At 41.5% G+C, this 17,794-nt stretch overlaps 1 protein-coding gene across 1 annotated transcript in view; it reads left to right on the top strand.

Annotated features, from left to right (window-relative positions):
• The window catches only part of LOC126162299 (juvenile hormone esterase-like), an 81,835-nt gene extending 67,010 nt beyond the window's left edge, over positions 1 to 14,825 (top strand). The window contains exons 8-10 of the mRNA XM_049918718.1: positions 6,818 to 6,971; positions 14,183 to 14,315; positions 14,456 to 14,825. Coding sequence (XP_049774675.1) covers positions 6,818 to 6,971; positions 14,183 to 14,315; positions 14,456 to 14,642 — 474 coding nt within the window. The 3' untranslated portion in view covers positions 14,643 to 14,825. The remainder of the gene's footprint in view (positions 1 to 6,817; positions 6,972 to 14,182; positions 14,316 to 14,455) is intronic.
• Positions 14,826 to 17,794: the final 2,969 nt, after the last annotated feature.

Here is a 17,794-nt window from a genome sequence, read left to right as displayed (position 1 = left end):
ACGCTTCCCTCCGGTACTAAATTGGTAAACCCTTGATGCCTCAGAACGACGCCTTCTTCAAGTCAATTTATCCACAATTCTATTCAGTACCTCCTCATTATTTACGTGATCAACTCATCTAACCTTCGGCATGTTTCAGTATCACCACATTTCGAAAGCGTCTATTCTCTTCTTGTCTGAACTGTTTATTGTCCATATTTCATTTCCATACATGGATACACTCCCTACAAATACTTTCAGGAAAGACTCCCTGACACTTAAATCTATACTCGGTGTTAACAAATTTCTCTTGAGAAACGGTTTTCTTGCCATAGCCAGTCTACATTTTATATCCTCTTTACTGCGACCATCACAAGTTATTTTACTCCTCAAAAGCAAAACTCATTTACTACGTTAAGTGCCTCTTTTTCTAATCTAATACCCTGAGTTACTTTTGAATGCATTACGGGAATAGCAGTGATCAATGTCTTATACATAATTACTATTAAAAACAGTCTTGATCACAATTTATTTAACAAGGTGACCGGTTTCGACCACTTCTCTTTGTTAAAGCAGTTTGTCGATGGATTTCCCAATTTGCGGCTCGTATCTATACCAGAACGCTTCCCCATTCGTCCCTGCTTCATTTATATATCAGATGATTATAAACAAAAGGCAGCTACTCACGGAGGTCCAGTGGCAATGAAACTTGGTAGATATGCAATACATTTAAACGGAACCGATTGGCGCTGGAAAAAATAGTTACAGTTTAGGGCACCAGATACATATCTGGCGCTGTACGACGTCTAATCGACGTCTCCGGAACTGATATCAAACAAATTGTGTATGTGGCAGCTAGTAACAAAATTTACAGTATGTCTTTTTAATTTGATTGACCTTTTCCACCCTTGTTAATCCATTACATATGGAAGCATTTCTTTACATGTCTTTTGCGTTCACAGCGCCAGATGTGCACATGGTTGCCAAAACACGAACTAATATTTTCCAGATTGAATCTGTTTCACATTAATATCTACCAAACTTCGCTGCCTTATGATGATTACAGCCCTCACTGTACCTCTGTGGCTGTGGGCATTTCAGTTTTAATCACCCGGTACTTTCTTAACAGTGACACGTTCACGCAACGCCACCAGACTGCATTTAATCTCGCGGTGGGCCGCGCTCGTAATGTTTTATCTGATGGGCGAGTATATGAAGTTTAAAGTTATGTTATACTCCTCGTGGGTCGGGAAAAACCCACCTCTGCATAATCCCTTGATTTTTTACTTACTTTCTCTAATCAAGGTATAGAAAATGGATAACCGTGTGCATACTTCGTACTGTTAATCTATAATTTTAACAGGCATTCACAATTCTGATGCTTCCTTATCGCCTTTTAGTCTGAAATTGTTTTTGGAGTTGTTCAAACCTTATCACAAAGTTCTGTTATCTTCCTAATTACATTTACTGATGGCTACTGGAAACATTTCACGTTACTCCTGATAACGTGCAGGGAATCCGCATATTCTGGCACCATCTGAGTTTCTGGATGTCAATATAAGATTCTCATACATAGACCATAGGCAGGCCCGCGGGCCTAATACTCATCCTTAACCAAGCTCCCGGACTGCCTTGCCAAGTAACCCAACAGAAGCGTTCCTAACGCATAAATTCAAAACTATAGCGTCCGTGGCATTAACACGTTTGCGGTAAGGCATCGATATGAACGACACCCCTTTCACGACACGCTTCACCACTAAATTACGTCTCGAAACAGGCATTTTTGAGAGTAAATTAATTTAATATTCAAACCATCTTCAGAAATTTATATTTATTTACATATCGTGAACATTATTTCTTTGCTTGCTGCGTTTTACAATAGTTGTCTTTAAAACTTCCGTTGCAAAATTCTGTAACACAGTTAGTGAAGAAACAATTTGAGGACACATCTGAAAATGTCGTCATGGCAAAATAAACACGGTTAATTCATCATAAATTACCTTCAGTTTCAGTCCCCGTGGTCTAATACGTCCACACTCTCTGCGCGCACGAATTACTTTCGCGGGCCGGACTGAAACCAATCGGCAGCACGATGCTTCCCACAGGCCGCGAATTGCCATCAGTGCTCTACAACTCTGCAGCCGGTATTAATCATAGTGGCGTAAAAATTCTCACAACTGTCCGTCGGGCAATGGGAGAACATTACTGTGACGATGTTCTACATTAAATTATGAACCACGCAACATTCTGAAGACCTGAAAACGCGTACCATTCTGTCAGTTCCATAAGGACTCGGCGTGTGGAAAGTCATCACAAGTAAAACATCACACACCCGCCATTTTGTCTCCACACTGATTTGTTCCATAAAAAGTACCCATAATTTGCTTTGCTACAGAGATCCTCCAAATGCTTCCTATACTGGTTAGTGTTCAGTACATCTGGTGATACGGCTAATGTCAGATTCATTGGCCACCACACATAAGTCTCTGGCTATTGGTGGTAATTCCAGTGTCGGTTTACTTCCGTCAGTGACGCTGGAGACGACGGCGTTACATCGTGAAAACTCCGAGCTGGTTCCAGGGTCAAGCCTATAATGTTCTCAACTGTAACGTTCTGAACTGGGAGAGATCCGGCGATCGTTCCCGCCAACGTGTGGTTTCGCAAGCACGAAAACAAGCAGAAGGAACGTACGCAGTGCATGGAGGGGCATTATCTTGCTGAAATGTATGGCATGAAGGGCAACGAAACGGGACATAAAATATTTTCGACGTATAGTTGAGCTGTAAAGGGGGTGAGGATGACAACCCAACGAATCCTGCTATCAAATGAAACGGTACCTCAGACCATAGCTCCTGGTTGTCGAGCCATATGGCGGATGACAGGTTGGTATCCCATCGCTGTCTGGAGTGTCTCAAGCCACGTCTTCATTGGTCATCTGCGCTCATTTCGCAGGGGGACTCATCACTGAAGACATTTTTGCTCCAGTCAAACAGATTCCAAGCCGAAAATGCGCCTCGAGACACCTCGTGCAGCAGTGGGATACCAGCCCTGAATATCGCCGACCATACGCCCTTAAAACCAGGAATATTGGACTGGAGTGCCATATTTTTCATAGCAAGAGCTCTCTCATCAGTGGCGCTCTTACAGCACAGCGGTAAGTCGACAAACTGTTTTGTTGTCTTTCATGGCAAGTCATTCTGGGCTTAAATTTCAGCAGGGTAATGCCCGCCCGCATGCAGGATGAGTATTCACTGCTTTCCTTCGTGCTTGGAAGAGTCTACCTTGACCAGACAGGTCACTGGATCTCTCGCCTGTTGAGGGTGTTGGGTATGACCCTACAGCCAGCTCGGGGTTTTGGCGATTTAAAGCTCCATTTAGGGAGACACCGACACGATTTCCATCAGGAGGACATCCAACAACAATGCTAAATGGAGTACCTGGCTACATAAAGGCCAAATGTGGACAAACACGTTATTGATGTGCACAGTTTGTGAAGATTTTACTCCTGAATGAAACATCCAATGTTTCTGAAATTGTTATCATTAGTTCGTTTGTGCATGTTCATCAGGTCTAATGATTTCGATATCTTTCGGATAACTCCTTCGTGGTGTGCCTTTTTTTATAGTGTTATAGTGCTGTTAGTCTCCTCTAATGTAAGGCTCAGATTATACGACCTTTATTTCACAGCAGACACGTGTTTATATGGTTTGGAGACGAAACGACCCTCTACATACATGGATCTAGCTCATCTGCCTTGTTGAGAACAGTACAGTTACTTCTTAACAAATTTTCTATATGATGACTTCATGTAGAATTCCGACCACAGCCCTTTTTGTGATCAAACCGTTATTTTTGCACTGGAATGGAAGTCTTGAAATTATTATTGACGCTAATAACATCGAGCACAGAACTGCTGAGAGTAAGCAGCACAGTACTCTCATTAAAATGTTCTCCGTATTTAGTATGTTACCCAATTTGCCTGATTTCAAAACTTGATTACTTTTTCTTTTGAGGACTCTCGATGCTCCTCTTAATGCTTGTGCGTCATTGCATGCTTTCTGTGGGTTTTAACCGATAGTGACGTTTACGATACTTTTTGAATTGATCTGGAATTTTTCCTTGTTATTTTTCTTCCTCTTGCTATCTTCGGGATTTCCTGTTACATTTGCTGGTGAATCTTGAGTTTGTATTTACTGATGTATCTTGCGTTTCTTGTTTTCGAGCATTATCTCCCATATTTACTACCGCTAAACATCTGCCTGTCTTACAAGATTTCAGAAGTGAAACCTTTCACAATGTTCTTGAGCGACGTTTGAATAACCTAGCTGACTATATCGCCTTCGAAGGCGATGATGTCAGTGTAATACCTGAGGCCAGAAACGTGGCTGTGAGTGGTCATATCGGCGCTGCAGGGCCGCTAATAAGTATTCTTCGCCCTCTTTGTATTGTATTGTAGTCTCTCTTTGTATTGTACTGCTCCCGAAACGAATCACATTTGCTTCGTACAGCTACCGTCTCCTTTCTAGCGTCCAGCGGGGGTACTGATGTTTTCAGTGATATGATGTGTCAAAAAACTATGATCACCTGCTTAATAGCTTGTTTGTCCGTCTTAGAAACGAAATACATCACGGATTCTGCGTATCAGCGATCCGACAGTTTGTCGGTACGTTTGTGGAGGTATGAGGCATTAGATGTCTACCTGCAGGTCATGTAATTCACATAAATAACGGGCCGCTGATTAGCCTATGCCGTGATGGCTCTCTATAGCGAACCAGATGGGCTTCATAGCATTTACATAAGGCCAATTTGATCGTCGAGACATCAACTTGAGTTCACTATAACGGGCCTCAAACCACTGTAGTACAGTTCTGGCTCCGAGACACGGACATTTATACTGCTGAAAGATGACATCGCCGTCGTGGAAGACATCAAGCATGAAGGAATGCAGATAGTTTGCAGCTGTCAACGTGTCGATTACAGCCACAGTTCCCATGCAAGTGCAAAAGAATGCTTCCCATAGCATAATGCTGCTCACACCACCCTTCGTCTGTGGCGCTCTGCGCGTTTCGAGCCGCCGTTCACCTCCATGATGGCGTTTGTGGAGACGACCATCGACCCAGTGTAGCAAAAACTCGATTCACCCGAAGAGCCGACGCGTTTCCAGTGAACGACGGTCGAATCACGATGGTCCAGTGCCCACTGCAACAGTAAATGACGATGTCGTTAGGTCAATCAACATGTGAACATGTACGGTTGGTTTGCTGCACTGCTTCACGTTCAACAACGTACGACGAACGGTGTGCTCCGAAACACTTGTGCCTGCACCACCATAGTGCTTTGCTTTTTTCGACAGACATGCCACAGATTACCATCTATCCTACTTCAAGTCTCCGAACGCCAGTTTCTGTGAAGAGTCTTGGACGTCCAACCATTTAGCGCCTAATAGTATTTGTACTATCTTATCTCTTTCCGTAGAAGCTCATGACGGTAGCAGGTGAACATTCGACCAGCTTCGCCGTTTTAGAGATACGTGTTCACAGTCTTTGCGTAGTAAAAATCTGCCCTCTGTCAAAGTCGCTTATCTCATTGCATATCCCAATTTGCAGCCCATATTTTCGTTAGGGTGATACCTCGTCCCTTTTTGCTCCACTTACATTTTTTTGTTACCGAACCACATGCCCGCAGCGGCACCAGGTCGCATCGAAAGTCGCGGTGGGCAGTGGTCATAAGCTTTTGGCTTATCAGTGTAAATACTGATGTTTCCTTTTTTAATAAACATGTTTGGAACAGCGATCAAAAATTTTTTAACAAATTTTTTCTTTTTAAAATTCAGTCTTGATCGCACCACTTATACTACAAGAACATAGGTGTCCGGTTTCGTTCATATCACATGACCATCATCAGACCTGTAATTTAATTTAGAAAGTAATAGAAACCTTACTAGATTGACAATAAAATATGGCAAGATGCTTATAAGGATAAAATACACTAAGACTTGTTATAGCCATAGCATGCTTCGAAGATGGTAGGTGGAGCACTCTTCTCAGCTGCTGTGATCAACTGGTGCCAGCAAGTGACGGGCATACGCTTAAATACGAAGATGCTCCGCCTACCACTTCTCCATCTACTTCATGTCAACCGATCAGTGTATAACGGGTTCACATAATCGTCAAAACATAAAAAGCAAAGTACAATAATAACATAAAATATCTCTATACAACCATGAAAATACTTAAATATTGTATAAAATATCGATTAAAAGCTTTAAAACAACTCTACAGACGATGTATACTTAGTGTGCCCTCTATGCGCTAAGGTGTTACTACCGCAATGGTTTCAAAGTCAACGATGTTGTGAAGGTTAATGTTTTATATATATTTTTGTTTAAATGAATAATAAGGGAACTATGTTTATTACATCAGAAAGAAAGATTATATAACGAATTTGTGAAGACATACAAAAATGGTACATGTATACTAAAACTACCAGTGCAATGCTATAACGTTTACACAGCAGCTGATGGTGTACATAAATATGCCTTCCATAATCAGTAAATATTCACACCGTACTTCTCTGCCTAAAAACTGTATTAGCAGATGCTCTTACAGGAAATTTGTATGTTCTGAGACTTAAAAGATTACGTAGAAACGGTAAATCTCAGTGTTCCTACCCTGCAAATACTTCGTGGCAGTACGTCTCCTAACTGGATAACAGTTCATTCGAGACAGCAGGTACTTTGTGAGCAAGGTTTCCTGTTTCATTTTGTGTGACAGGAAGTACCCGGCTACTCCGTTTAGCTACTGGTCCGTTTATCGACGGCGGCCTGTTGCCGTTGCAGGTGCGTGGAGACGCGACGTACATCTACCAGTGCTACAGGGCCGCGAGGAGGCAGGCCGAGACGTTCCCTGCTCAACCCGTATACTTCTACTTCTTCAACGTTGACACTCGACTCAACTGGTTCAAAAGACTGTACGGGGCGCAGGATTTTCCAGGTGAGTCACGCTGAGTTGAGAGTGTTCCCATTAGTCTGATACAGCCAAAGCAGTCTTTACTCTAACGCAGTGGCTCTAATCCGCGAGGCATAGCGCCACTGCGTAAGGTGAGGAAATGTTAAGATTACTTCCCTTTAATTTTATTCCAGTTCTGTAGCTCCCTCCCTCACACATAGAGTGCTAGACAGGTACTGCCATGAACATGTCCGTAGCTATGTGCGGTACCAGGGCTGCCTGATGTAAAACGTAAGGATTTGCGTCAGCTGTGATTCTTGCAGGCAGCGATTGGCCTATAGCTGCCCACTTAACCTAATCTACACTGTCAGCGCCTGCGGGCCACTCATTCGTAAAAGCTTACTGGGAATAGAAGTTCACCATTGCTTGGTCGACTGCTGCAAGCTGGCGTACTGCCATTTAAACCCATTGGCAAAGTGGATTTACGCAAGCACAATTTTTCTCAAGAATTCCTCATCGTGACAGCAACGTAACCATTTAATAATCTACGGAGACAACAAAATCATAAAATCCATACGTCGTGCTCTGTAGCTTTTAGAAATTGTGTAAAGGACTTTCCTTATACAAAAAAAAGTTTGCGAATCACACTACACTCTGCGACTGATTTCAGCATGACAGTCGTCATCTGAGAGATTGAGATACATTACGTAAAAGAGCTTACAACTTTATGTGACAAAAAAAGTAGGTAATCGTAATACTGATCTCGCGTTAGATCATCAATCAGTTTAACAGCCTGAGGTGATATAAAATACATATCCTTAATTACAATGGACATCAACGCCTATAAACACAAACATAATACTTGGTGTCCCAGCAGGAATGGGCAGTATTCAACGCTCAATAGGATAAAAGCTTCGTCTGGAGATATTCCGTATTCCAAATGGTTCCCGAGGCAGTACACGTTTAATGTTATTTGTCTCTGAGATAGTGGTGCCCATGTATGTGACCTACGCTAATCGCGGGATTGGCCTTGATCGTACGATTAATTGGCCCATAGATTTTTGTTTATGGGATTGGATGAAATCAGAGATGTACATACGAAAAGTGAAGACGCAGGACGAACTGCTTGGTCGCATCATGGAAGCTGATGCCCTCATTAAGAAACGTACATTGGCACTCACAAGCAACGCTTTGAGTGTGATGTCGAAAAAGGGCAATGATGTTTAAGACATTCGACGCCCCTCAAATTGTCTGCCATGCATCCACAATATTAGATGCTAATGGGGCTGGACTGGAAGTATCCAATAATGAGCACAGTATAAGGTTAGGGAGCGTAGTTGAACTGCTTAGTAGACAAAAACACTATGTGATCAAAAGTATCCGGACACCCCCAAAAATACACTTTTCATATTAGCTGCATCGTGCTGGCACCTACTGCCAGGTACTCCGTATCAGTGACCTCAGTAGTCATTAAACATAGTGAGCGAGCAGAATGGGGCGCTCCGCCGACTCACGAACATCGAACGTGGTCAGTTGATTGGATGTTACTTGTGTCATACGTTTGTACGCGATATTTCCGCACTCTTAAACATCCCCAGGTCCACTGTTTACGACGTGATAGAGAAAACGTGAATGGACACGTGTAGCACAAAAGCGCACAGGCCGACCTCGTCTGTTGACTGACAGTGACTGTCGACAGTTGAAGAGGGTCGTAATGTGTAATAGCTAGACATCTATCCAGATCATCACACAGGAATTCCAAACTACAAAAGGATTCATTACTATGAAAGTTAGGCGGGAGGTGAGAAAACTTGGATTTCATGGTCGAGCGGCTCACAAGCCACACATGACGGCGGTAAATGCCAAACGACGCCTCGCTTGGTGTAAGGAGCGTAAACATTGAACGACTGACCAGTGGAAAAACGTTCTGTGGAGTGACGGATCACGGTACACAATGTGGCGATCCGACAGCAGGGTTTGGGTATAGCGAATGCCTGGTGAACGTCATCTGCCAGCATGTGTAGTGCCAGCAGTAAAAATCGGAGTCTGTGGTGTCATGGTGTGGTCGTGTTTTTCATGGAGGAGCCTTGCACCCCTTGTTGTTTGCGTGGCACTATCACAGCACAGGCCTGCATTGATGTTTTCAGCACATTCTTGCTTCCCACTGTTGAACAGAAATTCAGGAATGGCGATAATAACTTTCAACACGATCGAGCACCTATTCATAATGCACGGCCTGTGGTGGCGTGGTTACACGACAATAACATCCCTGTAATGGACTTGCTTGGACAGAGTCCTGACCTGAACCCTATAGAACACCTTTGGGCTGTTTTGGAACGCCGACTTGCTGCCAGGTCTCACCGATTGATATCGCTCCCTCTCCTCAGTCCAGCACTCCGTGAAGAATGGACTGCCATTCCCCAAGAAACCTTCCAGCACCTCATTGAACGTATGCCTGGGAGAGGGGAAGCGGTAATCAAGACTAAGGGTGGGCCAGCGCCATACTGAATTCCAGCATTACCGATGGAGGGCGCCACGAACTTGTAAGTAATTTTCAACCAGGTGTCCGGATACTTTTGATCACATAGTGTAGCTCATAGCAGAGCTACAGTGCTAGTGGTTCTGCTACAAATGCAATGGCAACAATAAACAAAGCAAACAAGGATTTATATCTACAACACCAGTTGCTGAAGCAGATATCTCGTCAGAAAGGGACCCAACGAATTTTGCAGAGTGAGGAAGAAGTGTCAAAAGAAATATCAGCGTTCTTGAAAGAAGAGTCAGTGGTATGTGTGATGTCGTATACGCTTTACGGTGCGGACAGTGTTCATGAGGAGTACATGATGACTATACATTCTTAACGGGTGAAGGTGATATTGAAGCACGTGATGAACCATGTAGTTCAGCACCTTTGTCGGAAAGGAGGCCACAGATCCAGTCTCCACTGAAACATAGTAAAGGACAATCGCTGGTCAAGGAGCCGGTACTTGTCATTATTACATACATGGACGGTCATCCGCAGCATAGTAAATAACCAATTACTATTCAGTTCGTCCGCGCACCTGACGATGGCGACATGTCTGATCGTCGAAATATTGTGCCCTTTGGACACTATGGACCGGCAATACACCCGTGGACTGTTCGAGCAATTATGAACAATTTCGAATATGTCTGCAGCAAGCAATATTACCGTGTAGTGCATAAGTAAAACTACGGATACTCAAGGGAAGGCATGTCGCACTTGTTACAAAAATTGGTGTTCGCGCTTTTCAAGGATATAGGTCATAGTGACCTATTACAAAATGCAGATCAAATTGCTCGCGACATAGATTACTGTGATTTCAAGGGAAGCAATGGATAGCAGCATAATTTCACACAGTGCTACAGAATTGTAACACGTAAGATAACGAAATTGAAACATAGCGTCAACATGACGATGCGCAGCATACTGCGGAATCGGTCCGAAAATTAGTGGATAAGATAAACAAACTTATCCTCTTGTTCAGTAAGGACTTTATTTCCAACTACGACCAAATAGGATTTTGAAAGGAATTGCATATGAAAGGAACTCCGGGAATTAGAGGTACCAAGAGAGATGTATGAAGATCAGCTAACATCAATGCCTTAACGCATTCGTATACAATTATTCCGACTGTGAATGTGGATGGTAAATTATTTGGAAAGTGACTTATTGTGTTACAATAGGTTGTAGGTGCTCTGTTCGCTACAATTCTTTCGCGTGTGCGTGATCTTGCAAGGGCAATATGGAATACATTGCTAGGGGTGTATGGAATATTTATGTCAAAGCAAGAAAGAGTGGGAAAATGGGCTTAAGTGAACTATAGCTACGGTATGAGCACTGGTGAAAATAACTTGCTTTTGCTTGATTCCTGGTCTGCGTAAAAAATTCAAACTCCTTTACAGCAAACTATCCCTTCTGAAAACTATGTGACATTGCTGTTCCTACAATATGGATGTTTGTGGTTTTTTTTTAATTTTCATGCCAATAAAACATATTATCGCACTATCTGCAGCTACGCCTTAAAGGATAGCCAGTTTCACGATAAGCTCCACGACAGACTGTTTTGCATTCCGATGCATGCCATCACATTCCATTACTTCTCGTCATTACGTGATACCAATATAATTCTACATGTATTCTTTAAGAGCGGATACCCAGCTGTACATCCAGCACGACTTTTAGCTCCTTAGGAATTTGCTTTCGATCTTGATGGTGCGAACTTTTGTGATCACTGTTGTGCGTCATTTTTCATTCGGTATTCATGGTGCGATTTAATGGTTTGTTTTGAACATTTCTTTGATGTCAGCTATGGCGATTTTGTTAAGTTCTATGTATACATCCCACAGAAGGTTATCTCTGCCACTCCCGGACACTTATTTTCTGTCGTCCTCCTGATGCACGTGGTGAGTCAACAGCAGATAATTTTTTCCCGTCATTGTTGTTAATACTTGTGACTTCGCAGTCAAGGTGTTTCTTGTCAGACAAGCAACACAGCATGTTCCTCCAAGAGTACACAAACGCACTGAAGTTGACAGTGGGATATTCGAACATTTATTGTGAACTACAGTAGCAATGATGTGACGATTACGCTAACGTTTAAGAGGTGAATGTCTTAGAGATACGCATTTTCAACTGATACTTTGTAAAATGCGTGTATTGATGTTGTACATGTGTAAACCTGACAATGCATTAAATAAGGCAGAAAATAAATAATGATGGACATCATATGCCAGATACCATTAGGAACAGGGCATATATCCACATAGAGTGTTTTTGCTTCACATAATCGTTCCTGTAATACCCCGCAACATTGACCAGGCCTCCTGGGACACTCTGTACAAATCTCTAAAATATTATGCTGCATGATATTGTCGATAATACCTACCTTTACACTCATTATCAAATGAAGGGAAAATAGCAAACTAAGTGTTTTATGTAGACGAACGACCAACCAAATGATCAAATGATCATTAAGACCTTTTTAGTTATTCTTTCATTTAGCACATGAGCATGACTGACTGGGGCTTAATGATAATTTGCCTCTTACACAACCCTGTGCACCGAAAGATTAATAAACGAACGGAGCAATGATAAGCTTCAAGTGATAGTGTGGTGTAACTTAGACAGACATTTCACTATTAGTCGCTATTACGGAGACAGTGTTTCTCCTAAATGACAATTTAGAGGAGGCTATGAATATGCTAATTTAGTTGACGGGATTCCGCTACTTTCGAGAATAAAATTTCGAAACAGGGCATAGGCAGGCAAGAGTCTTTAATCAGTTTTCTGCTAGAAACAGAAAAGAGAATCGATATTTACACATATGCTCCCGTCCTAACAGTCGTATTGGCTTGGCTAATTAGTGTATATACGAATGAGTTGTTGGAATACATAGTTGTCCTCGCACCACTTTTAAACATTTTGAGACCGATGACCCTTGTTGATTTATGCTTTAGGAAGATTATAACTGATAGTTATTTATTCAGCCTACAACACCCTTTTATCTCTGACAACACATTTGTCCTTTAACGTTACGTACGACATAATAACACTTTCTGGGAAGAGCCGCCTCCGGTTTTGATAATCAACGAATTTTTCGAAAAGTATCATATTCACATTGTTTGTACTTTTGCATTTTAATAAAATATTTCAACAATTTTTGTTATAGCTTTTACGATATCAACCATCTGCTATGGTGAAGCTACAGCTACACTGCAATTTACATAAGCGGTTTGATTTTTTATAGATTAACTTGTTTATTTTGAAGTTCACAAATTTCATAGACTTTGGTAAGTATACAGTTACATTTAGTTTACCTGATATATGTTACAAAATTTCTTTCAAAAATTTTATTTACATCTTCTGAAGAAAATTCTGGAAACCGCTTTTACTGTTGATAAACCTTTATTCCTGGATTATACATGACTGGTTTCCCGATATAGTAATCGCATCTTCAAGTGAAAAAAATATACGTAATTTAACATCAGACCATTCAAATTACACTGGAAATTAACATTGCCAGCTAAAATGGGTTATAAACTGTGTAGCTAAACACTGCAAGTCACGTTTTTAGACCAGTGCTGCAAAACTGATGAAAACAGCAAAAAGCCACATGTAGCGACAGTGGCTATGTCTGCGGTAGGAAGGTCGCACCACTATATGAAGATATAGACACGGTTTTTTAAGAAAATTTAACATGTATCAGTTAAGCAGTGGACCCACACACAGCAAAATCACATTACCTGATATAATTTATAAACATCTTCCACTTCTCCAAAATTGAAAAGTTTTGCATATTTTTTATTAAACTTTAAGTTTCTATATAATGGTACCTAGACAAATATTTGTATTGTTTAATAACATTTAAACTGCCATAATGACAATCGGTTCCCTTAGTTGGAAGTTTAAGTTTTTGCTATCAAGTTTTGATATATGTTTTTAGACACTGCTAACTATGTAGTTTCTGTATACTCACCAAATCAAATTGAAGTAGTAATAAGTTCAGCCACCAGATGTTGATGATGATGATGATGATGCTATCGAAACTAGTCGTTGAATAAAGCAATCTCATACTGAAAATTCCAAGCGGTCATATTTTCCTCTTTCATATCGTCTGCGCCAGTATGTTCAGATATCTATTTATTACTATTTATCGCAAAAGAAACCCTTCATTACAAACTGACCTCAACTAAGTTCCTTAACCTGTGATGCATAATGAATTAAGTGAAATTATGAAGAAGATGTATGAGACTTATAGAATCCTATAAATGCTCTGAAGCAGAGAACGTCTAGAGAAATTTCGTTTCGTACGCTTTCTTTCTGATATTCTCTTCACATACTCACTGTGCGTGCAGTTCTTAAGTACCTCTTGTTGTAGTTCCTGTCCAGATCATCCGAATATTACCTAGTAACAAAGTTAGAAACGTGTGAAAATTAAGTAACGATTGTACGAGGCTCGTTCAATGTGTATACGGTTACAGATTGGTAGGTGTGAGCCGGCCGGGGTGGCCGAGGGGTTCTAGGCGCTACAGTCTAGAGCCGCGCGACCGCTACGGTCGCAGGTTGGAATCCTGCCTCGGGCATGGATGTGTGTGATGTCCTTAGGTTAGTTAGTTCTAGGGGACTGATGATATCGGAAGCTAAGTCCCACAGTGCTCAGAGTTATTTGAACCATTTGGTAGGTGTGAATGTAGAAAATAACTGCTGAAGTTGTGATATTCTGGTTATATTTTAGGTGCCAGCCACGCCGACGACATTGGCTACTTGTTCCGTGTCAATTCATTTGCTTCTCACGTCGATCCTGACTCAGTCGAGGGCAGAATTATTGCCAGGATGACTAAACTGTGGACCAACTTTGCGAAGACAGGGTAGGCTCAATTCATCCATTTCTAATTTTTTTTATTTGATGACTATCCTACATTTTCGTTTGTTGTCTGTAAATAGGCAACACACGAATAAGTTATTCGTTTTAAGAGCGTTTATATTAACAAGTTGGCATTGTTTGCAGGAACCCCACACCTGTTCACGGAGACCCTCTGCTGAGTGTCACGTGGCCAGCAGTCAGCACTCGTGATCCCAGCCACTTGTACATCAGCAACCACGGGCTTAGCATTGAGAAAAATCTGCTCAAACCGCGGATGGACTTCTGGGACGGACTGTATAACAAGAAAAACGGGCTAATCTCCCGTCTGTAGTTTTTGAGACGTTTCAAATCCTGGAACACTTACTTGGATTTCTACCAACACGGAAAGAAGCCCTACGTCCATTCCAAGAATGACTGCATGTAGCACTTATTCAAAGATTATAATTCCACTGTACAGATATGGATTAACTCTAAGTGTATGTTACTATAGCCATTCTGATTAAAAAGATGAACACGAGAGTAACTATTGTAATACCTTCTTCATCTAATAATCATCTCTACAGAAAAATTTGTTGGTATTTTAGTTGCGTCAGTGTTAAATTAAAGTCAGTTATGAAGGGATAGCTCCAGTATTTTCCCCGTAAGTATAAATGGCTACTCCCGCTACGAAGGAAAATATTACAAAATGCCCGTCGGCACAGTTTGACACATGATCAATGTGCATATTTTCATGTAGATATCTATTGTTGAAATAGGGATGATCCCTGGTACTCATTTCAGTTTTTGCTCTAAAGTTTATATATATATGTAGTTTTTTTACACTTTCTACATCAATCTGACTTATTATTAGGTTCAAACACAGGCTGTGAGTCGTGAAGGAGGGACTGGAATGAGGATAAATCCTCTCCACTACATGGAATTGATTCTCGGACATCTAGAGCCGCAGTCAATTGCTCAAGCCGTTAGACCACCATGACCACCGTTTAAAAGAAGAAAAGATATAAACAGCCTTAATCACGTCGTGCATTGAGGGTTGTCATGAACACTGTCCGAAGAAGTGATTCGAGCTGGCAATTAGTCGTGGGCCACTCGCCTTGTAAGCAGAAGTCTAGGTAGGTTTGAGTCTGCGAGCAAAGCAACCAACTTAGAACGTTATTTATCGCTCACTGTAAATGAAACGAATTTATGTTACGTATATGGATTGTCTTGCGCGCCACCAGACTTTCCGATTATGGATTTCTCATTTTGACCAACGCTAATCTCATGAATGTGGTGTTGCTAAGGGAAAGGCATAGTGCTAACCTGTACATTCGTTGTTACCATTTTTTCAGTCTTCTACTGTCTCATCGTTACCTTCCACTTGCTGATTCGCACACATACCTCGTTCATATCTTAATAGTACTGTGGCTCTCTATGTGAGTCAATATCATCTGTTTGACGAATTCCAGTACACTTATCTCGAATCTTGATTAGATCTTCCAGATAATCGTTTCACCAGAATATCGGGGTGTAGGGTTCCGGTTAATAGGTCATGGGTCCATTGCATACAGGAGACGGCTACACGCTGTGTGGAGTGCACTGTGCGGCTTTTTAGGTCGAGGGTCTTGAGAAAACACAAGAAGGGCTTCAGTCTCCAAGGGTGCCGGTCAAGCACAGGAAAGACACTTGACCTAGGAACTGTAGGTATTATGGTAGTTAACCGCTGTAGCTGTTTTGCGAAAGAAGCAGATATTCAAAAGCAAATAGAAAGCACTGATGCTCAAATCGTTATAGGTACTGGAGGCTAGCTAAAGGATCCGAAATTGTTACAAGAGACCTAACTATGTTCAGATAGGAAGATTGAATATGTTTAGGGGTGGCGTGCTTGTTGTTAGAAATAGTTTACCTTTTAATTCAGTGAAATGTGTGTGTGTGTGGCTGGGGCCTCCAGATGGGTAGACCGCTCGTCTGGGGCAAGTCTTTCAAGCTGACCCCATTTAGACGACTTGCGTACTGATAGAGATGAAATGACGATGAATACAATACGACTTCCAGCAATCAATGGGAGAAAATCTCCGACCCGGCCGGGAAGCGAACGCTGGCCCTTAGCATGGCAGTCTGCCAGGCTGACCACTCAGCTATGGAACAGGACTATCTTGTAATGACGCTGAAATAGGTAATTTCTGTGAGTTAGCAACGATGGAGATTATACTTGACAAACGGAATAGATTATTAACTGATCCCTTCACCGATCTCCTGACTCAGGTGATACATTTCCTGAACGGTTCAGAGAAAACCTGAGTATCATGTCAGATAGGAACCGCACTCATAAAGCTATAGTTGGTCGTGACTTGAGCCTATCCTCGATACTTTGGCGAAAATACATTAGGAAAGCCGGTGGTATGCATATAACTTCGTTTGAAATTGTGCTAAATGATTTCTCCGAAAATTATTTTGATTACACAGTTCTGGAGTCCACTTGAAGTGTAAATAGTTCCGAAATCATAACTGACCTTTTACCAACAAATAATCCTGAGCAAATAGCGAGCACAATCATGCATACAAGTATTAGTGAACATAAAGTTGTGGTTACGAGACTGGCTACCGTAACATCTAATTCCACCAAAAATAAACGTAAAATATGTCTACTTAAGAAAAACTGATACAAATTCTCCTGACTCTGTCCTAAGAGACCATTGCACTTCTTCCAAACAAATTATGTAAGTGTAAACCAGACGTGGTTTAAATTCTAAGGAATAGTTTTGGATGGCAACGGATCACTGTCGCTGAAACAGCGAAAAACAAATGGCAGATTTAAGAGAACGCAAAATTGGTCATGTTATACAGAAGCTCGAAATTAGTGGCGACCTCAATGCGAGAAGCTTTTAATGATATCCACAACGAAATTCTGTCTCGAAATTTGGCAGAAAATTCAGAGACATTCTGGTCGTATGTAAAGTACGCTATTTGGAAGACCACAGTCACTACCTTCAATGTGTGATAGTGTTGGTAACGTTGCCGATGACAGTGCCGCTAAGGCGAAGTTGCTAAACATGGTTTTCTGTAATTCCTTCGCCAAAGAAGGCAAAGTGAATATTACAGAATTCTGACCAAGAAGTTTTGCCAGCATGAGTAACTTAAAAGTAGATATCCATGCTGTAGCTTAGAAAGTTAAATCATTTAATCAAGTTAAGCCTCCAGTCCGAACTGTACGAGTATATCAGTTAGGTTCCTTTCAGGATATGCTGATATAATAGCTCAAGAAGGTAACAGTAATCCCGTGAATTAAACACTCAGACCACTGACGTCGATCTGCAATAGTATTTTAGAATATACTCCGATCTTTATGAAGCACTTTGAAGAAAACGATCCCTTGACACACAGCACGGATTCAGACAACGTTGTTCTTGGGCAACACAACAAGCTCTTTAATCACATGGAGTAGTAAGTGATATCGACAAGGGATGTCAAATGAATAGCATATTTCCTGAAGACTTCTGACAC

The sequence above is a fragment of the Schistocerca cancellata genome, chromosome 2 (assembly GCF_023864275.1).
Source record: "Schistocerca cancellata isolate TAMUIC-IGC-003103 chromosome 2, iqSchCanc2.1, whole genome shotgun sequence".
NCBI classification, from domain to species: domain Eukaryota; kingdom Metazoa; phylum Arthropoda; class Insecta; order Orthoptera; family Acrididae; genus Schistocerca; species Schistocerca cancellata.
The sequence above is the reverse complement of the archived record's forward strand: the minus strand, read 5'-3'. Positions and strand labels throughout refer to the sequence as shown.